The sequence below is a fragment of the Mucor velutinosus genome (genome assembly GCF_035048745.1).
Source record: "Mucor velutinosus strain NIH1002 chromosome Unknown tig00001563, whole genome shotgun sequence".
NCBI lineage: Eukaryota > Fungi > Mucoromycota > Mucoromycetes > Mucorales > Mucoraceae > Mucor > Mucor velutinosus.
In genome coordinates, this window is record NW_027041904.1 from 358372 (window position 1) to 379637 (window position 21266).

Here is a 21266-nt window from a genome sequence, read left to right on the forward strand (position 1 = left end):
ACAATACGAGATCCTTTATTACGAATTATACATCGTTCAACAAGTCAACCTTCCTTCAGCAATCAGGAACTAGTATAGAATGGAGTTCCTACAACCTTTGTATAACATAGCAAATGAAGTATCCGGTTAATTGGTCGATTGAAGAGATTCTCGCATTTTTTGTCTGTCAGCATGCCCAAAACGCATTTAGGAGCCTTAGCACTTTTTCTCCCGCTACGAAACTTTTTCCACCATAATCATACTACACAACCTACTCTGCAACTGAAGCTTACAAGAAAACCAAGCATACAAGACCCTTCTCTAGTCTCTGTTGGTGCCGGCAACCCAAGCTAGTCTGGAAGCCCCTAAACAAACAACAGAGTACTTTTTTTTTCTCAGCAATAGATCATTTCCCTCGCAAGTTGCATCAGAAAGCCCTACATTTTATTGTTGTTTAACAAATCCCTTCCAAAGACACAGCAAGGCCGGTTGATATAAAACTCGCCATAACATAACTAGCAGAGTTATCGCTGTGCTTGACCTATTGAATGATTCCTCCGCTTTTGCACACTGAAGGATAAGCTGCTCAAATTACAAGGATAATCACTTGAATCAATCGACTAACCTTGTTTTCCTCTCATGTTTCCTCTACCGTCCCTTTATTGTCATCACCGACCTTCAAATTAATTCGAAATTCCCAAATTTGTAATGAAGAAATAAGAGGGCCATTGATGGAGTTCGTACTGAAGATCATTCGACTCTCTTATCGTTCTTTTCAGAACTTTATTAAACAACGCACAATGGCAGGCACGTTTCACAGAAAAGTAGTGGATTTGACGAACATGCGATATACATTTATTCAAATGATTCTGGTATACAAATACGTAGATGCCGTATCAAAACAAGTTTTGGAGCTAAATGATGGTCAGAATTATGACACCATGATGATAACAATGGGGGTGGAAAAGGGAGGGGGATAAAGAGAGGAGGGTCGGGTGCGAGAAACGGAAGATGCAGAAGCCCAGCTAGAGCTTAAATAGCCAAGAAATGAATTTGTATGCGACTTGGTCTTGCTATTGTTACTGTTGTTGTTACTGTTGATTCTTTACAGCATTCTGACTAGCAATCATAGCAGCAGTATTGGATCTTCTTGGACAGTATCTGTATTCAGGGAAGGCTGCTTTATGGGCTTGTTTATCTTGCTCGGCTAAATCGTGCCATGGCTTTTTTTCATTTTCAGACAAGCGAGCCCAACGACGAGAGGCACGTCTAATGAGGATAGAATTGATTGGTAAAAAGGTAAAACAGGAAAATCAGGTCATCAAAACCTACTTGGAAATTTCTTCTGCGCGAAGTGTTGGGTCTTGCGATTTCAAGGCTTGACCGTAATGACAACGAAACTAATCATATCTTGTGAGTATAGGATCAGTGCAATAACATGTGCTTATAAACTTACGTGGATCCATGCGTTACGAGGACGCTTGATATGAGCGTTCTTGGTCAGGAACATTCGCTGATCAGCACCCATGGGGCATGTGCGTTTGACGCCGTGTACCATGAATGACACGCGAGCAAATGATGACTCACTTGAAGTAGGGTTGGCAGGGACTGATGAAGGAGCAGCAGCAGCAGCAGTGGCAGTGGCACGAGCTTGACCCATGACATTGCTATCTTCATCGTTGAGGCGCTGTCTCTTTCCCGCATTGTCATCATCAGAAGATAAACTAAGAGAGTTGAGGAATGTGCTCTCTACAATAGAGCCAGTATGGTTTTGAGCAGAAGCAGCATTGGCGGCAGCAGAAGCAGCCATCATAGTGGGAGATAAAGGTAACCCCGAGGCATCTACCATGGCATGATTGCTGTTTCTTGACCAGTTGGAGGCCGGAGAAGATGAATGAGCGACAGGGCATATGCTAGGGCAATTAGGCTTTGGTTGAATGGTTTGTAATAAAGAGGCATGACGACAGGGTATTTGGGGAGTGTTATCATTGTAAGTATGTTGTTGGAAGCTATTTACATTGGAAAGAGGGGAGGGAGGATTCGATGCATCAGAAGAGATGGAAGATGCTGAGGAAGGCACCAGCGAAGGAACATCTTTCAGATTCGCACTGAATGCAGAAAAGATGCGAGGTACAGATGTGCCATTACAGCGGTAATTTTCAATGATTGGAGCAGGTTCAAGAAACGCAGGAGGATGATTGGGACTTGCTGGCTTGTTGGCTATACATTGGCGTTTAATATGTGCAGTTATGACTAGTGCAGCATGACAGTCAACTTACAAGAATATGTCATTTCATTGATAGGAGCCAACTCAATGGCGCTTGATTCCGGTGATGCCAAGATGTGATGCATGTTCATTCTGATACGAGTCTGTGGATTTATAGCGTTGAAGCAAGATAAATTGGATCCTTTTTGTTGAAAAATAGTTGAAACGAAAGAGAAACTGTTGATAATGAAGCCATTTATATAGCTCAGCCTGATCAATTGAAATAGAGTTTAAAAGGGAATCACCTTTTTGAATCAGATCTGGCTTTGGATTTACTCATTTTCCATTGATCTTTCCATACAACAATAGAGACTGGATATTGCTACAATAAAAAATAATGGCAGATAGTCATGCAACCAGGGACCATAGAAAGACCCCCCGTTCCAAGCTTGTTGCAGCAAAACTCGGGAAAAAGAAGAGCTATCCACGAAAAAGGGGATATTGTAGCGATATGTCTCGACAATGCCCTGTTAAACAAAAACCTGAATTTCTGTATGAATGTCCGTTTTCAAGCTGATAAGATGCGAATACAATAAGAACCCAAGAAGCATGGTATCATTCGAGTACGCCAAACGCTAATAAAAAGGCCCTCCCCCACTCAAATCCAAAACCTACATTGAATGGGAAATGTCGAAAAAGTGGCGCGACACTGGTGGACACGCTCTCACACAAACACAATACATTCGGCTCTTGTATCCTATCATACATTGTCTGTATTGTGTTCCTGAGATCACGACGGACATGTAAAAACATCGTCGCATTATTGTGAAACATTGCTTGGTTTGACATATCATCATTATCAAGTCAGCTTATTGTGTTTATTGTTTGGATCCCATCATCACACTTGTTAAATTGGAGCATTTCCCACTTTTGGGGCTTCATTTAGGAGGCACATGAGGATCACATCTGTGGTGATGGCCGCCATCCATTTACTATTTATAACCAATGCCATCTCATTTGGTCTCGTATGATGATCACTTATGTGGATCTCTATGTGCTTGATCAAGCTAGTGGTAGCAGCACGCTATATCCGGACATACCACATCTCTGTAAAAAAAACACATGCACTGTTTGGAGACCTAAGGCGCAGGATGCATATTGATGTGTCAAATTAAACTTCAGTAACAGCCGCACGCAAAACTACCCATGGCATCACCTTGGATCAGTTGTCTCAAAGAGCTGTTGGATCAATCTGTTGGATCTGGATGGTGCTGATTCTCTCGAGAGAACAATGGTACTTGCATAGTGCATCACTGGTACATGTCTGATTCCAGTGTGTGTATTTAGTTTCAGTCGCCATATCAGCATTGCTGTAGCTGTATCAGCTCAAAATCAGACAATTCAGAAATCAGCTACTCTCTCCACGGCACTACAACCTTTGAAAGCATTCCTGGCATGATACGCATAAATTGGTCAAGCTGTTCAATAAATGTCCTTCTTGAATAATGCTCAGCAATTGATAGATGATTGCTGTACAGTCCAAACAGAATGTCAATCTCAAACAAAGTAAGCAGTGCTTCCCGACTGTAAATCCCAATTGCATTTAAACACACCTAACTATGAAAGAGACCTCTGTGAAAATGTAAGTGAATCCTTCATTCAAATCCACTACCCTGTGGATGCGAATCTGATTGTTTTCAAGATCTGAGTGGTCATCAAGAAGCCTCCCATGATGATTGTTACTAAACTCGTTAGAGCTTTACCTCCATTCATGTGTGCTATGATACCTAAAATTTATCTCTGTGTAAATAAGAATTTAATGAACGACTGTGACGTGAAGCAACTGTGTGCATATAAAATACCAGCCTTCTATGCCTCTTTGTTTGATTGAATCGAGTTTTTCATTTATATTGCATCTTTTGGCCCGAAGGCAGGGAATTGAAACCCATCCGCAAGCGGAACCCCACTAGACCCAACACCCGAGGGCATCAGGCAAGAGGCCTCGAGTAAATTCGAGTGCTTCCAGAAGGTGGATTGCCTATCCCCCGAACTTAATCGGTGGTGGATACACACTTCCAGTGAGAGCATTTACTTATATCCTCTAATAGGTAAACTCGAGCGGATAAAGAAAAAAAAAAGAAAAAGATTCGAGTTGGGACGAACTTTGGACCTCTATTTATACTTTTTGAACAGCCAAAAAAAAACAAGTAACGGGCAAGACGTTCTTTTCTTTGCCAGTGACGCCATAAAAAAGCCACATTTTGGACCTATACGAGACCTATGCCAGTGTTTACAATGGTGTGAATTGAATGAGAAATACAAAAATCATGTATTGATTAAAATACAATGCAAAGGTCTTTATGCCATGTATACTTGATCCGCCAACATTTTGTACCACAGCTACATCTGACATTCATTTCAAAGCAGAATCCAGACTCTAGTTCCATTCCAAATGCTTAATAATACATATTTGTACACAACATCTGGCTTTTATGTTAGCTAGTTAAGACATTGTATAATATTTGAAGTTTTTGATATATGCTCAAGGGGCATTTATACCAAACGATATTGAAAGTATGAGTTCCAATGATTTGAGAGGAGCCGCTTGACATTGAAACATAGGCAGTTACATGTCTCATTACATTTTCTGCGAGTATTTCTGCAACCAACTAGTGCTGTAATATCAAAGGCTATTTTTTTCAACGTCTTTTGAGATTGTTTATCAATTGGGTGTTATGGATAGCAAGGCTCTACCAGTCTTTGTCTCTGCAACTTTGCATCAATCAAGATATATCCTGAACAATGGCAATAAAAGCTTTATTTTTCCAAATTTGTAAACCATATCTGATTAAAATCTCCAAGAACTGAGTCACTGTAGTATTGGAGATGCATTCGGATACCTCACAATGTGTTTTGGTGTAGCACATGTCTTGGGTTGAGATCCAATTCATTTCTTTTCATTGTAAAAGGGATAGTCGGTATAGCCATCAGCTTCATTGGTGTAGAAAGTATCTCTATCATAAGGGTTCAACTCCCAACCATTACGGAGACGTTCAGGGAGATCAGGATTAGCAATAAAGGCACGACCATAAGCAATCAAATCACCAGTCTTTTCAGCAATTTCCTCGGCAAATTTTTTAGAAGAAGAAAGGCCACCAGCAGTAATAAAAGGGCCTTTGAAAAGTTTACGATAAGGCTCGAGAGTATCGGCTAAACCTACTTGAATATCGGTAAAGATGCTGGATCGACATTCAATCATGTGCAGGTATGCCAGATTAGGATGGTTCTTTTGTAACTCTGAGGTCAAGTAGCCCCAAGTTCTTTCGACGTTGTCATCGACCATACCCTGGAAATCACTACCAGGAGAGAAACGCACAGCAGTGCGTTCCACAGCAACAGCTTCAACGACAGCATCTACTACTTCCTGCAGAGCAATTTGAATTTGCGTGTCATCAAGCTAGAGATGTATCTAACTCACCAATGGAAAGCGAGCTCTGTTTTCAAAGGATCCGCCATAAATGTCTGTGCGTTGATTGCTTGAAGAGTTGATGAACTGATCAAGAAGATAGCCATTTGCACAATGAATTTCTACTCCATCAAAACCAGCTTCAATAGCGTTTTTAGCCGCTTGAACAAAATCAATCTTGATGGCCTTGATCTCGTCTACGGTGAGTGCATGAGGAACTTCATAATCGATACCATGCAAGTTTTTACCAGGAGAAGGGATTGCAGAAGGGCCTACAACTTGTTCCTGATGGGGATTGAGATGCTTTGATCCAACTCTGCCACTGTGGAATAACTGCAAGAAAATGACAGCACCCTTGGCATGAACACTGGATGTCACCTTCTTCCAGCCCTCCACCTGCTCCTTGTTGTATATTCCTGGGGCTTGAAGCCAAGCACGCGCAACAGACGAGATGGCCGTGCCCTCAGCGATTAAAAGGCCCCCTTCAGATGCACGCTGTTTGTAATATTCGGCTTGTAGATCAGTGGGTACAGCCTCTGTGGTGGCTCGGAGACGTGTTAATGGCGCAAGAACGACACGATGTTTGAGGGTGTTGGCACCAACTTTAATAGGTGAGAATAGTGCTTGAGAAGTGCTCATTTTGAGTTTAACAAGTATATTGAATCATGTATCCTCAACAATTCGAATATATACCATGGTATTGCGCATTTGGTCAGCTGATCATAAGAGCAAAAAACCACGGATTAGTGCTAGACATCCATTGTTCAATTTGTAAGCAAGACAGCTCTTTTCTTACTAATCAAGCAGGAACATAATGCATCATGGCCCGCATTCTTTACCACTAAGATTATCGTTTGCAGCGTATAATTGTTGAATGAAGCCTATCAGTAATTGTTGGCCATTGAAAGATTAAAAGCGACGGTTTCAATATCAACATCTGGACAACGAGCATCAAAAATACTCACATTCATGGGTGCAATATCCAGGCTTCAGTGATCATTTGGTCTTTCAATCATATCCAATACAAATGGCGTAATAGGCATGAATTTTGCCTTCAAAATTGTACCTGAAGCTGCACCTTCCAAAAAAGAAAATTTGACCGAACTTCATTGGCTGGCTGCTGAACGGAAAATTTTCGAGAATATGCTAAATTCGACTTGATTTTGTTTTTTTTTAAAAACTGTTTCGCAATATTAGACTATATAAGTCGTAACTGCCTTCCCAAACTCCCTTAAGCTTTCTAGTAATACTTTTCAAGGCGCATCTAATGGTGCTAATTACAAAAAGTGTTTTGAATAAGCTTACTGAGCACTGTATAAAAGTATGAAATAGGAATTATGGTAAAAATATCGAGATTTTGCATATGAAGATTTGATAAAAATGATTTCAGGGGCTGCCCTGAAGAGAGAGAAAAATTTTGATTTGATACATGTCATAGTGAAAGTCTTCAATTTTGAGGCCAAAAACGCGATCGTTTGATTTTCGATGAAAACCATGAGGGATACCTCATGGTCTGAAGGCGATTTTTGGTGATCTCAAAAAAGTTGAGCAAAGGTGTAGATAAATAACTGCTGGATGAGAGAAACTGTTTGGTGCTATTTTGGCGGTCTGAAACGGTCTCTAGCACGAGAAAACACGACTCCAATTCATCCAGACTTCACTGTGTTTTGCATGTTCTCGAGGAATTCCAGGTGATACTAGTATACTGTGCTTCTGTATATGGTCAGCTGCTTCCGTATTCAGACGTAAAGCATCGTAGAAGAGTCAGATCCATAGTTGCAAGTCGATTACGGCCCTCACGCAATATTAGGAAGTGAAGCAGTGACCTATTGCTATAGTAACAGGAGGGGTTGTGAGAATAAGCTTCCCTGTGTAAAACCCAATTGATAACTATTTGATGACTACAAACTAAATATCACGTTACTGAACATCACAGCCTTAACGCAAAAGCTTTTATCATTTCTGATTGATGTAATCACAAGAATACCTGGTAAATAAAGAAAAAGCTGCCTCGCCTAAAACTATTTGCTGCTTATTACCAAATCATGAGGTCAAATAGACGAATAGCACCTCTGTAAGTATATTCAGAATCCCTCAACCTAATAAGAATTAAGGTAATTGGAGATCGCTCAGCCGCGGATCGCGATGTGTATAAAAGTATTGCCAAGAATATAGTGATAGACATTGTGAGATTACCAGGTATTTACCATATTAAACAAACAAGCAAATTAATCTAATTGCTTGCCATTGATATATTAACAGTGATGAATAATTCATATTTTCAACATGTGTCTTTATCTACCCGAGAGATAGTGATTAGACGCAAAAACGTCCGGGCTTTGGGGTGAGTGTTTATTTGTGTTTGCTTCAGCAGGTGCGTTTTGCTTTTCGGGCGCTTTTTTGTGAGATACTTGTTCATTTGGTTCTGTATCATCAGGAGTGTTTTGTTTGTGGCATTGGCGATGCGCCATAGACGAGGAGCCTTGGATAGCTTCTGCTGCTATCAATATGATCTGTCAAGACCATGGTACACTCTTTTCTTCTCTTTCCTAGGCAAGTGTTCAAGCTGGCACCTTGGCCTTGCCTGTAATTACTCTATAGACCTTAAATTTTAAAGCTAATAAAGATACACTTTAATACAAAAAAAAAAAAAAAAACTTTTTGCTGCCGTTAAATAGAAAAGGTAGCAGCTGAAATCAGATGCATTGAACTTGGAAGATGTGTATTATGCTGCCAACGTTTGTCCTTTATACCTGCCGCTCTATTCCCTGAAACTAAATTCATTAGAGCAATTTGGGCTATTGTGAAGAGCGAAGTGTGCCGAATTAACCTCATGGAAGAAGAAAACCCATCCAGTCGTGTCACTGAAGCCTGCAATTTGGTGACTCAAGAGTGTGTGTGTATTGCTTATGTTTGATATATTATGAAAGGTTGATAGAAACGCTTTTTGGCAATTGAAGTCTGCTGCTTGGATTTCAGAAATCCGCTAACTGGAATTTTTAAAGCCGCTTATTAGATATTTTTTGATTCTATTAATTGAAACATGGTTAAGCACTATGAATTACACCTACTTTGCTGCATCGTTTCCTATGATTAAGTTTTATTTAAACTTGACCGACAAAATTTACCAGTCGGACTGTATGAATCACATTGTATAATATGGTATCACCAGCAATTGCGTTAGTCTCACGCAGTGTAACCACTGAATTCCATTCTTTATTTAGCAATATTCAACTAGAATTTGTACAATTTTAACAAATTTAGCTCTTTTGCGCAGCACAATGTCTCCAGAGCCAAATGAGAATGTTTGTCTTTGAAAAAACCAGTTTCATTAGTGATACACTCTTCTTCAATCGCTTTTACCGATTTCAGACGGTCCTTCATGAGATGCACACAATCGATTTTGTGCATTGGCTCAGGGGCCTCCAAGATCAGCAAGTCGACATTGATGCCGAGCTGCTTTAGGATGCCATCAATAGATGAGCCACTTGCTCGGCGCGCATCTCTTGATCAGACGCCTCAGCAGCTCTTGACAATGTGAACCTTAAGGCTCGAAATCGTCTGGTGAGGGAAATGGTCTCATTACCAGGAAATATCATCATCGACAGCTTGGAAGAGCGCGCCGATCTCTGCGTGAGGAGACAATTATGCTCTCAAAATTGCCAAGATAACATAGTGTTATCTCAGCCATTGCTGTTGTTTGTCGAACATGTTGAACGGTAAGTTCGCATTGACATGCAAATCAAATGTAAGCTGCAAATGCTTTCATAATCTATGTTGACAAACAAGGCAATCAACCAGGTTGACATCAAAATAGACATCGTTCCCAACAAGCCCAGATCAAACTCGCCTCGGCTTCTCTCAAGTTTAATTAGAGAAAAAACACAAGGAAAAGAGAGCCCATTCCTTTTCAAACTGATTGTAGCATTGTTTTTCTGTTAGAGACCAAGTTGTCTCGTCTTTGTTTCATCCTGTGTATTAGCTTGAGTGAAATTGATACTCTGAATTCATTAGTACCTGCTGTGCTGTTCTTGGCTTTACATACGATACGCATGACGTGGGCGTTTGCAATGCCCGGGTTTGCAAAAAATAGCATGTGTCTATTGCTTTAGACTCGCTCATTGCAAGCTGCGGAGGGCATTAGCATGTGAATCAAGTTTCGGTAGGATAAGCCCTGATTTTTCAATAGACTGCAAATTGAATGCGCTATGAATGTTCATTCCAAGCAGCTTATGCCATGCGATGTAAAGACGACATAACATTGCCATGTTTGCAGATGATGGGCATTCGTTTTTCCTATCGTCGTTTATTGCCCGAGCATTTACGAGATGGGCTCATCACCCAAAAGTAAATTTGCTTGGGTAGCCAGTTTTAAAAATAGATATTCTGTCATGATTATGTTTGAAGCCTTTAAAAAACCACCCATTGAATGGATTCGGCTGTTCATTAAAAATGCTTGAAACCAATCTACCTCCTCCTTAGTTTGATCTCGACAATCCTTTATCATAGTCATCGCGAATCGTCTAGTAGCTATTGGCGGTGAAATACTTCTACCATTCTGTGTACTACTGAATAACGTGGTGATGACTATTGCTTTTAGCTCAAATCGTCGATTCAAATCATTTCAACATGAGCAACAAACCCACGGCTCAACTATATTACGTATAAAGAAGGTTCTTTTATTAGCTTTTGTAGTACACAGTTCTGATGATACACGTCCTTTGTTTGTCCTGGTAACTGTTAAATAAAAGTGAAATTCAGCCAATAATACGCTCCAAGACCTCGCGATGTATTTCTTAAAATAGATGGTTTTGTTACCCATTATCATACAAATTATTCTTTAAAGGACACTTGGTGTTCATATCATACAAATTGGTTGTGTACAAGGCAGAATTCACATTACCAAGATGCAGAATCTCACATTGTAAGGTCTTTCAGTCCGCTTGAGTCACCATGTCTATATAAAACGGAGTATCCAACAAATTTATACATGATTTCTGAAAACCAGGTATTACATTTGACTAAACAAGGCCAATAGACATGCGCTTTAAAATAGACATCTAGTTTAAGGGTCCGTGTTTCCCGATCTTGAGTCAATTTGTATATAAAAAAAGCTCTCTAAAAGCTACAGTATCCTTTCCTTTCATATTCTTAATCTTCAATATGTATATTACAGGATTTGGTGCATTGCTCCTTGCAACAGGTACATTTGTATCTGCTGCCACTACCACATCATCTTCCACCAAGAAGGCCACCTCCACCACAGCTAGCGTTTTGGCTGTTGAATCACCTACTTGGTTGCCTAATTTCCCCACTCCTCAAGGAGTCAATTCAGGTTATCCCACTGGCCAATTGAACACTAGCAGCACCTTATCTCAAGAAACATTGAATCTGTCAGAGTACCCTGAGCCCTGGACTTCACCTAGCACTACTCATCCCGAGATCAAGGCTGTCATTGCTGCTATTGACTGGAGCAAGGTTCCCAAGGCGCCTGTTCGTAAAACTACTGCTGCTGGTGACATTGACATGTCTGGCTATGATGATTCTAAGGATGAATACTGTTGGTGGTCCAGCACAAATTGCGTAAAGCCAAAAGCAAGCTTTTTACCCGAAGATATCTCTTACTGTCCCAATGTGTAAGTCTATTCGATTGATGGATTATGTGACAATGAGCTAACTAATGCGTATTCTAGTGGTGATTGGGGTCTCAATTACGATGATGGACCTTACAACCTTGCTGGTGAAAAGAATCTTGACAAGTGGGCTGAACCTGAGCTCTACAACTTTTTGGCCAAGACCAACGATCAAAAGGCCACTCTCTTTTACATTGGCTCCAATGTTGCAACGTAAGTCTTTAATGCCAATTACTATCAAGTGATACTAACACTACCTATTATATAAAGTTACCCTGAAGCTGCCAAGAGAGCTCTCAACAATGGCCATGTTCTTTGCGTTCACACTTGGTCTCACCCTCAAATGACCACTCAATCCAATGAAAAGGTTGTTGCTGAGCTTTACTGGACTCTTCGTGCTATCAAGCAAGCTACCGGTATAACTACCAAGTGCTGGAGACCACCTTTTGGTGATGTCGATGATCGTGTTCGTGGTATTGCCCATCAAATGGGTCTCCAAACTATTTTGTGGGATGAGGATACCAACGATTGGGACATGCCTGGAGAGGGAGGAGGAAATCTCTCGCCTTCAACTGTCGACGGCTACTTCTCGAAATGGGTAGAAAACTACAAGAGCGGTAAAGACAAAGAGCACGGCCATATTATTCTTGAACATGAATTGAACAACTCTACGGTCAACATGACCGAGCATTGGTTACCTAAGCTTCAAGAGACTTTCAATGTCGTTACCATCCAGCAATGTATGAACATCTCCAGCCCCTACTGGGAGCAAAACTGGCAGTATCCCACAGAGGCTAATCCTGCCATCAGCAACACCACCGCTGCCAACACTACTACCACATCCTCTGCCATTCCTTTGTCTTCTAGTGTCGTTGTTGCTGCTACTACTTCTGCCGCTCCTACATCTGCTGCCTCATCATCTGGTTCTGCTGAGACTACCAATGTCAACCTTGCTGCCAACTCTGAACCTACACAATCTGGTGCCACTTCCTTGAAGGCATCTTCCTTCTTGGTTGCCATTGTAACTGCTGCTTACTTTTTCTAGACTATTTAACTTATCATATCCGTTACTAATATCATTGTATCACTGCAATAAAATACATTTGTAAATAACAATGTCAAATGCGAATGAACCAAGCTGTATGTAATGTTTTTTTTTTTTCAGTGAATCCAGCATCGAAGACTGTGAGGTTTGACGGGGCACTGGAAAGAGAAATGCCATGTCAGACATATTGCCTATTATCAAAGACCAAAGAGTACAACAGCTCTTAAGCCTGCCTGTGGTGTTTTGAAAAACTTTCTCACCCCAAAGAAGACCGAATTGACAGCAGAATTTGGCGATTCCACCTAATGTATAACCTTGCATTGAACAACCATCCATTGGACAGGTACGACAACTTCATGATCCATTTGATGCAGACCTCACTTTTACCAACAAAAAGGAGACCAAAACCTTGCTTGTAGCATTGATCAATAGTGTAGAGCAGAAAGTATCCTATCGACTGAAGACCAGCATCCAGCGTAAAGGAAGAGCCAGAATCTAAAACAAAAGTTGATATTCAAAGTATCATCTACGAGTTTTGCAAAGATATATTGACATTACAACATCCAAGAGAGTAAGCAGACGTACACCATACATACATGATCTTGATATTACTCATCATAATATAATAAATTTATTGTCCCTACACACTTTCAAAACCTCGAAAGGGGAGAAGTTGATCTTACAATTATTTCGGTGGACTGGCGCTATTAAATACAAGACTTAAAGGACCAAGGTACTGCTACTTTCATTTTGATCCTCTACTTACACATGAAACCTCTTCATATTATCTGTAGACCTCATTCTTGTGTGATGCTCTACATCCATATACACGTAGCTACTTCATATACAGGCAAGCAGCATACTGGCACCACCCCTTTCTAGTCAAAAATGTGCCTAATACAGCAAGATCTGGGTGCATTTGAGCTGTTTTCTCACGTTAAACATCGTTTTAGATGGTCAGAATAGCACCAAACAGTTGCTCTTGCCTAGCGGCAGCTTGCTGACACCTTTGCGCAACTTTTTGGGGACCAAAAAATCATGGTCAGAAATCGACCAAAAAGCATGAGGGATACCTCATGGTTTTCATCGAAAATCAAACAACCGCGTTTTTGACCTTGATAATGAAGACTTTTATTATGGTATATCTTGAATCAAAATGTTTCTATCGATCTCACGTAACTCTTGAAATCATCTTTGTGGTACTTTGATATGTAAAATTTCGACTTTTTGGCCAGAAACATCTTTTCATATTTTTGTAAATTGCTCGATAAGTTTATTTAAAACATCTACGTTACTTGGTACCATTGGATGCGCCTTGAAAAGTATTCCAAGAATGTATTAGGAAGCATCGTAAGATCATCTCGATTTATATAGTCGAATCTGGTAAAATAGTTCAATCGAGTCGAAGATCGCCAAGATTTGGCCAATCTAAATCAGACTGTACGTCTGAGTTGGAATTAATTTTAGCTGGTGGGGCAGGCTGGCAAACTCAATGCGCTTTTAACCGTGAATGCAGTAATAATAGATGCTTTTGAAGCCAATAGAAGGAGGTGGCAAATTACATGGTATAATGAGCAAGGACAATTGGTAGCGCGAGCTGCCGTTGCGCAGGTTGGCTATCGCTGAAGCGAAGCGAATGTACTACTACAGAGCCATCCGAGGTGGAGACACACTCGTTGTATAATATAGTGATACATACGCGCCTGTTATGTCTACTCACAATAGCAAACCAAGGTCCTCCTGCAATCTCATTTGCCAGCAATTACAGCCATTTATTCAAACATTGAATCAGGTGTGCACACACACAATGTTGACGCTTTGGGATTTTTATTTAATCTAAACAGATATGTCAGAACACACAACGGCTACAAAATAACTCTAAACATGTGTAGGATCTTCACAGGAACCATAAACTGCATCGGCCTCTTTACGACAATACAAGCCATCCGAACATACCAAGTTTTGGCTACATACTGCGATTGGAATCAATAAATGATGGGATTCCTTACAAATAGATGTGAATACTTACATGCGTGTAATGATCGTGCAGGTACAAATGCTGCTAAATTCGATGTGATGAATAACAATGCAATGATAATGGGAATATACAGCTTCATGAGGATAAAATAGTAGAGAGAGAGAGAGAGAGAGATAAATGTTCATAAACACAGACAAACGCATTCTTTTTATACATGAACGCTTGTTTTTATTACAATACCAACTATCATTATCGAGCTTTCAGTGATGAGAAACTTGCATGACCAATGGGAAGTAATGTAAATCGAGTTGCCTGAGGTGCTAATGGCAGTACATTGTACTGCCCTTGTTGTTGGGTCGACATTGTTTTTCGTGCCCTACATTTCATGCCGATATGTAAACAAACTAAAAACACAAAGAATGTCAATGCAGTATTCTGTATTTACCTTTCATATGTTTCATTGCTTGCACTGGTAAGCACGCCGAATAGGAGTGATTGCTTGATGTAGAATCGGTCAACACATGGCTTCATGTGAGGTTGATAGCTCTCCCAATTGATGGGATCAATCTGTCCTCCCCCCGCATCCTTGGGTGTTAGCATATACATATATATATATAAAACACACGCATCGCAATGGTCACGACTCACCTGTTGCTTCATGATGTCCATCATGTCGCTCTTGTACTTGACGTCTTGTTGCAACACGGTGCACAAAAACAGGTAATCAAACATGAGTTGCAGTGTGCCATTCTCTGTCAGTTCCAATGTAGGCAGCGAGGATTGAATGACCTGGTTGAATGTGTTGGATAGGTGCTGTCTTAGTCTTGTCATGATGCTTTGATCCACGACGGAGCTATTGATGCGCTGAATCTCTTCACAGACATAAAACAGTGTCCTCACTGCCATGTTGGATGCCTGTGTTGGCAGTTTCATGTCTTCCTCCACCGTCTCCCATACAGCAATCGCTGCACAATGATCGTTCCACTTGGATGTGACCAAGCTTGACTTTAACTTTTGACCAAATTCCTTCTCCAGCCATTGAATCCAGGATGTGTGCATTTCATGGTATGTATCTAGCAAGGTGTTTTGTATGCTAATGTACTTGGCATCTTTGTTAATGCTGCTGCGTAGTTCGAATACAGGCTTGTTGTCATCTATTGATAGTGAAATAGCTTTTGGTAGCTCCTTTGATAATAGTCCAATGTTGCGAGCAAGACGGCCCAAGAAGATGGAAACTTCATTCACCATTCTTTGATCTGTCCAATCCTTCATCTGTTTGGCTAAGGATGCTAACTCTGTTGCATACTTCAGTACGGCTTGGTAACATTGATCTTGAAAGTAGCTTTTAATCATGCCCATATCACTATTGCAATTGTCAGCATTACAACCCTAAAGATGGCTCCGTTTTCACTTACTCTTTGGCATGAAAATGCTCCTGATCTGTATGAATAAAGTGCTGCTGCACGTCCTTTCTGATAGTATGCAAGGCAGTGTCAAAACAGGCCTGTAACTTTCCAAGCTTATCTGTTCTATCATTCGCTGTTTCCTTGAGAGAGGCTTTGAAACCCTCAATTTCTTGCGAAGATGAGAGATTAGGCAATGCAAATGCTGCTTGATGTTTGGCTGTGCTGGGCCAAATCTTCATGGTCAAGGAGAAGTCCCTTCTTGGTCGTTGTTTCTTGGGATCCATGATCAAAGGCCATACCACCTGAGCAGGTTGTTTGGCCAAATCAGCCAAAGCCGTATCAATGAGCTTCTTGGAGCAATCGTTAAACACGTTTCGATACAGAGATGTCCACAGAGAATAGCGAGCGGATAGCAAATGCTTTGCTGTTATTTGCCATTTGTTGGTTTTATCTCTTGTATTCTCATCCTCGTCCAGCAACTCCCATAGCTTGGATCTGACTTGGGTCAATTCAGCTTGATTGTGGATGGGCGCCAGTGTGTGGGGCAGCTGGTCGTTGAGGATTGCTTTGACCTCTTCCATCCAAGCCGCGATGTGCTGCTGAACATCTGATGGTAAGACGTGTGGTGAGGGGTCGAAAGAAGGCGTGTAGTTTTGTATGGATTCAGGCAGGTAGCGTACAATCAGATGTACGTTGGAGCTAGGTGAGAATAGGCGTGTGATGGCAGGTTGGCTGGGTGTCTCATTGCCATGGCTTGATTTGGAGGGGATCAGAAATGTCTTCAGAAATGACTCTATATAAGACTCGATCAGGGTTTGCTGATGGCCGCCTTCTTTGGATACGAATATGTCAAACACTTGGACGAGTGTGCGTTTGATGATCAAGGACACCTCTCTCAATTGATGTGTAATGCGATGGTTGGCACTGTCTGTTGTTTTGGTATACTGTTGCAAGATGTCTCGAATGACATTGGATCTCATTTCGAGCAGCTTGTTGATGGATTCTGCGTATGTTTGATCATCCAAAAGCATGAGCGCGACAATGACCTCTGCAATATGCTACACACGCACATACACTTGATGAATAGCTGTGTCTGCATACACACTGTAAAACATCCGTACCTCTGTCGCTTGCTCTGATACTCTTAGGTAATGTGTTGCTCTCTGTATGATTTGCGGCCCAAATGCGCTCACTGCATCCCACTGTCGTTGAATCACTGGAAATGCGACCTCAATGTCGATGGTGGAGCTCCCCTTTTCCTGCTCCAAATAAGCGTGCACTTGCTTGGCCAGTATATACAATCGACTGGCATGCAAGTAGCGATGGTTCTCCAGCGCATGCCATATCTGCTCAGGCACATCGGCTAGTGATTTGACCAGAGCAGCAATGACATAGATGTATTTTCGTTTGGTGTCGATGTGTACTAGGAATTGGCAGCTAAGTAATCGAGCGTCTGTGCTGTTTATGCCTTCTTCTTACTTTGGTTGTTCTTTTCATCACGCAGCTGCAGTGTCTTTCTGGAGGATTGCTTGATTCTATCCACATCACAGGCCTGTTGCATGCGCTCAAAGTTGGATTGAATGGCCTGTGCGTTCTTGCTCATGGTGATGATGGCATCAGCTGCTGATATCAGATCTTGATATTGCTCTCTACAGATGCGTATGTGTCAATACTACATGTTGTCTTTGCAAACGACATTCATATAGTTACCCAACCATGGCACGCAACTCTTCCTTCTGAATTTCGATGGCATGTCTATGGCCAAAGTACAATCAACATTTAGGACACTTTCAAGCAAGCCAGGAGCCTACGTACCGTGTCTTTTGCTCAAATGCTCGCACATCTGGTACACTGGACTCGATCAGATAAGTATCAGGATCATCCTCAGTGGCTAATACGCTTTCCTTGGACATGTTTTGACCGAGAAAATTGACAAAAAGAACAAGAAGCGCCTATTTAATGCCAACATTTCATTTGTCCTACATGATTGAGTAAGAGAGAGGAGAGCCAGAGAGCCATATCATGGACAAAAACGTCGTGACTCTTGCCATCCACGTCACTGGAGCCTTTGCCTTGCTGCTGTGGGGGGCACTGATCGATATTAACTTTTTCCCAATATCTCCAGTCAATCAGTCAGTCAGTCAGTCAGGCAAGCAATTAGAGAGAGTAAAGATTTTATGTGAGTGCCTTTTTGATTTCTTTCTTGTCATTTATTAATAGCAACTAGATCCACCTACACATTCTAGTTTTTATTGATATATACACGCGACAACCTTTCCACTCTATTCATTCACAGAGTCTTTACCCTACGCGACTTTGATAAAGGGCTCAGATGGATCCCAAACTATTTGCAGCAGCTGCTCAACAGGGCTTGAACATGAACCAGCAAAACAACCCTAATCTCATGATGAACTTTCAACAGCAACAACAACAGCAACAGCAGAATCAACAGCAACCCAATGATATCAACAACTTTAACCCACTGGCTGGCACAGGTTTAGGCAATGTACCTTTTCACCCTGCCAATCTCGGTGGTGCTGGTGGTGGTGGAGGAGGAGGAGGAGGTGGTGGTGGTATGAATTTTGGTCAAAATGATTTTGGAGCACTCGATCAGACTGATTTGAGTAACATGAATCCATTCATCCAAGCCAACCCATCCCTCATGAGTGGTATGAACGTCGCTGCCGCTCTTCAGCAACCTCCCAATCCAAGACAGACGTCTCATCCTGCATCCGTCTATTCGCCTCAGAATCTGATGAATTTGCAAGGGACCAATAGCCCAGGTAAGAGGATTGCTATAGATTGATCATTATTTTATCTAATTCAAACTATCCACAGCTGCATTGCAGGCACAATTTCAAAACAGAAACATGTTTCAAGGCAATGGCACTATGATGCCAAACACACCTCAAGCACTGATGTTCCAGCAACAACAGCAGCAGCAACAAGCAGCCATGGCCATGAATAGAGGTAGCGTATTTGAATGTCTATCATGCGTGGGATCACTAAAGTGTATGTTGTGTGTATGACAGCCAAACAGTCTCCAAGTCAGTCGCCTGCTTTGAACAATGCCCATTTCGCTGGAAATGCAATGGGTTCGCCTGTGATTGGAAGCAGCCCTCATTTAGCAGGTTCAAGGATGGGATCTGATTATGCTGGTAACGTAGTTTGTTGGACATTGTGTGTGTGTATCTGTCATTAACCAGAAATGAAGCTTCCCCCATGAATCCCAATGTAGGCTCCCCTGTGCAAAACTTTCAAGGCAACGGTATCTCGCCTTCACCACAGATGGCGCGTGTCATTCCATCACAAGCAAACAACCGTTACATGCAGCACATGAATGTACAGCAACAGGCTATGCTACAACAGCAGCAACAGCAACAGCAACAACATACAATGAATAGCGCTTCTCCCTCACTACAAAATCCAGTCATCCCATCTTATGGCTCACCTCAACATCATCCTCAACCACAAGCCCCCTTTCCTCCACAACAGCAACAGCAGCAGCTACCACAAGATCTGATGGAGGATCCATCTAAAAACTACAGCAATGCCAACATGAACTTTGTTCAGCAATCACCTATGCAACAGCACGCATCACCTATTCCTCGTCAATCAGCTACGCCTGGCAGCTCGCATTCGACGCCTCGCCAACAGCATCAACAATTAGAGTCGAGCACACCTCATATGAGTCCTGCTATTGCTGCTGCTCATGCTGCTGCCCAAACACCCACTGCTAAATCCACACCCACAGGTGCTATAGCCAGTACAACATCACCTTCTCCCAAACCATACAATGCACCTTCTGAAACGGCTTCACCAGCAGCAGCTACAACAGCACCTGCTGTTTCAATCACCACCACTACAGATCAGAAAGATACATCTCCACAACAACCTAAACAGCAAATTACTTATATACCAAAGACGCGCAATGTGGAAACGTATGGTGGCGTTGATTTGAAGTACTTTGACAAGTTTGAGATCAAACCTCCAGTGCCTCATTTGAACGAGTTGGGTGTGGTCGATATACAGGCACTCATCATGTCGTTGAAATCAGGCATGAAGATGGAACTCACCAACGCACTGAACGTCTTGACGGTGCTCACTGTTCAGCCTCAAATTCATGCACAACAACAGCAGCAACCGCCTCATTTACCCTTGAGCCAATGCGATGATTTATTAGACGTTTTGTTGGATTATTTGGAGGAGGACATTTTGGGGACCAGCAGTCGATTTCCTACGTTGCATCACGACGGTGCAGTCAGCAAAGAGGAGCAAAAGACAGAAAGCCAAGTCTTGAGCGACTTGACCTACACAGACCTGTTTGATATGTCATTGGATGAAATGAAAAGCCTGATCCCACAACTAGAAAACTCGACATCGGATGTATGGATCTCACTGCGTGAACGCTGTTTGTGTATTTTCAACATTTTGCGCAATCTGTCGTTTATAGGCGAGAATATGGAGTACCTTGCTCGACATCCTCGATGCGTCAACTTGCTTGCCAGCATTGCAGACAGTGCTCGTCATGTCAGCGTGTTGGATGGCCGTGATACAACTGGAAAAGAAGCCTGGTTTGTAGGCATTCGTCGCATGGACACCTTGGATTTCCGCAAAAGCATCCTGTTGATTTTTTCCAACATCTCGATATACCTCGTATTGCGTCAAGAAAAGACGGCTGCCGTATTTGTTGAATTGACACACGATTTCCTGGTCAATGGCCCTAATACATACTACTCACTCTTGGCGATTGAAACATGGACCAAGCTCACCGTCAACTATGATAACCGTCAGTTATTGCATTCACTGGTATCCAAACCACACATCTTTGACTTGATCCAAGAGATCTGGCTCGAGTTGACAGCTGTCATTCGCAGGGATTTCTTCTCGGCAGATGGCCGTGTCATGCATGCCATGACATCCAATCAATTAGCCACACTTGAACTGACCATCATCGGATTATACAACGTTATTGCTATCGTGCAAGTGGAAAGCTTAAAGCAGCAATTGGTCCAGAAAAACAAGAGCATTGGCATGATGATTATTCGACTATGTATTACGTTGGCAGAGTCAGGCAACCCACAGTTTGGACTCGTCACCAAGCGTGGCATGGAACTGATTCGCTCGTTGGTGTGTGGTGGTGATGGTATCCGAAGGCGCAGTAATCGCCAGCAACAGCAGAGACCACTGGAAGCACTTTCTCAATACAACGTGAAGAAGGATGATAAGAGCGAGGAAGGGGACCAACCGTCCATCTCTGAGGTGGCTAGTCGTATGCTAGATATGCCTGTTGTTCGTGAAAAGCTCATGTTGTCCATGTTGAAGCCAACAACGGACCCAGAGATTTTACGTGAATTATCTGATATTGTTTCCCTGATAGATGAAGAAACCACTGTAAATTAATCCCCCCCCCTCTCTTCTTTATAATTATTTGCTTACATCTCCTCCCCTCTGTTTACACACACACACACACACACACACACACGCACACAAGACATTTTTAAAAATATACAAACAAAATCATAAATCACTCATATAAAGAAAACTCAATTC

General features: G+C 41.9%; 5 protein-coding genes across 5 annotated transcripts; 2 read left to right on the forward strand and 3 right to left on the reverse strand.

Annotated features, from left to right (window-relative positions):
* Window positions 1–1070: 1070 nt before the first annotated feature.
* ATC70_008712 (uncharacterized protein) lies at window positions 1071–2337 on the reverse strand (the record flags this gene model as incomplete). Its single annotated transcript, XM_064827958.1, has 4 exons — window positions 1071–1248; window positions 1312–1379; window positions 1436–2199; window positions 2259–2337. The coding sequence occupies 4 exons, from the start codon at window positions 2335–2337 to the stop codon at window positions 1071–1073; spliced, it is 1089 nt and encodes a 362-aa protein (XP_064685160.1).
* A 2795-nt stretch (window positions 2338–5132) lies between these two features.
* ATC70_008713 (uncharacterized protein) lies at window positions 5133–6290 on the reverse strand (the record flags this gene model as incomplete). The annotated part of the gene is made up of 2 exons (XM_064827959.1): window positions 5133–5609; window positions 5664–6290. 2 exons carry the CDS (start codon window positions 6288–6290, stop codon window positions 5133–5135), a joined length of 1104 nt encoding a protein of 367 aa, XP_064685161.1.
* A 4524-nt stretch (window positions 6291–10814) lies between these two features.
* Window positions 10815–12329, forward strand: ATC70_008714 (uncharacterized protein; the record flags this gene model as incomplete). The annotated part of the gene is made up of 3 exons (XM_064827960.1): window positions 10815–11287; window positions 11345–11497; window positions 11555–12329. 3 exons carry the CDS (start codon window positions 10815–10817, stop codon window positions 12327–12329), a joined length of 1401 nt encoding a protein of 466 aa, XP_064685162.1.
* A 2227-nt stretch (window positions 12330–14556) lies between these two features.
* GLE2_2 (RNA export factor gle2) lies at window positions 14557–17316 on the reverse strand (the record flags this gene model as incomplete). Its single annotated transcript, XM_064827961.1, has 6 exons — window positions 14557–14683; window positions 14753–14874; window positions 14956–15670; window positions 15723–16771; window positions 16835–17136; window positions 17193–17316. 6 exons carry the CDS (start codon window positions 17314–17316, stop codon window positions 14557–14559), a joined length of 2439 nt encoding a protein of 812 aa, XP_064685163.1.
* A 729-nt stretch (window positions 17317–18045) lies between these two features.
* On the forward strand, window positions 18046–21116 carry ATC70_008716 (uncharacterized protein; the record flags this gene model as incomplete). The annotated part of the gene is made up of 4 exons (XM_064827962.1): window positions 18046–18496; window positions 18552–18683; window positions 18746–18871; window positions 18928–21116. The coding sequence occupies 4 exons, from the start codon at window positions 18046–18048 to the stop codon at window positions 21114–21116; spliced, it is 2898 nt and encodes a 965-aa protein (XP_064685164.1).
* Between the last annotated feature and the right edge of the window lie 150 nt (window positions 21117–21266).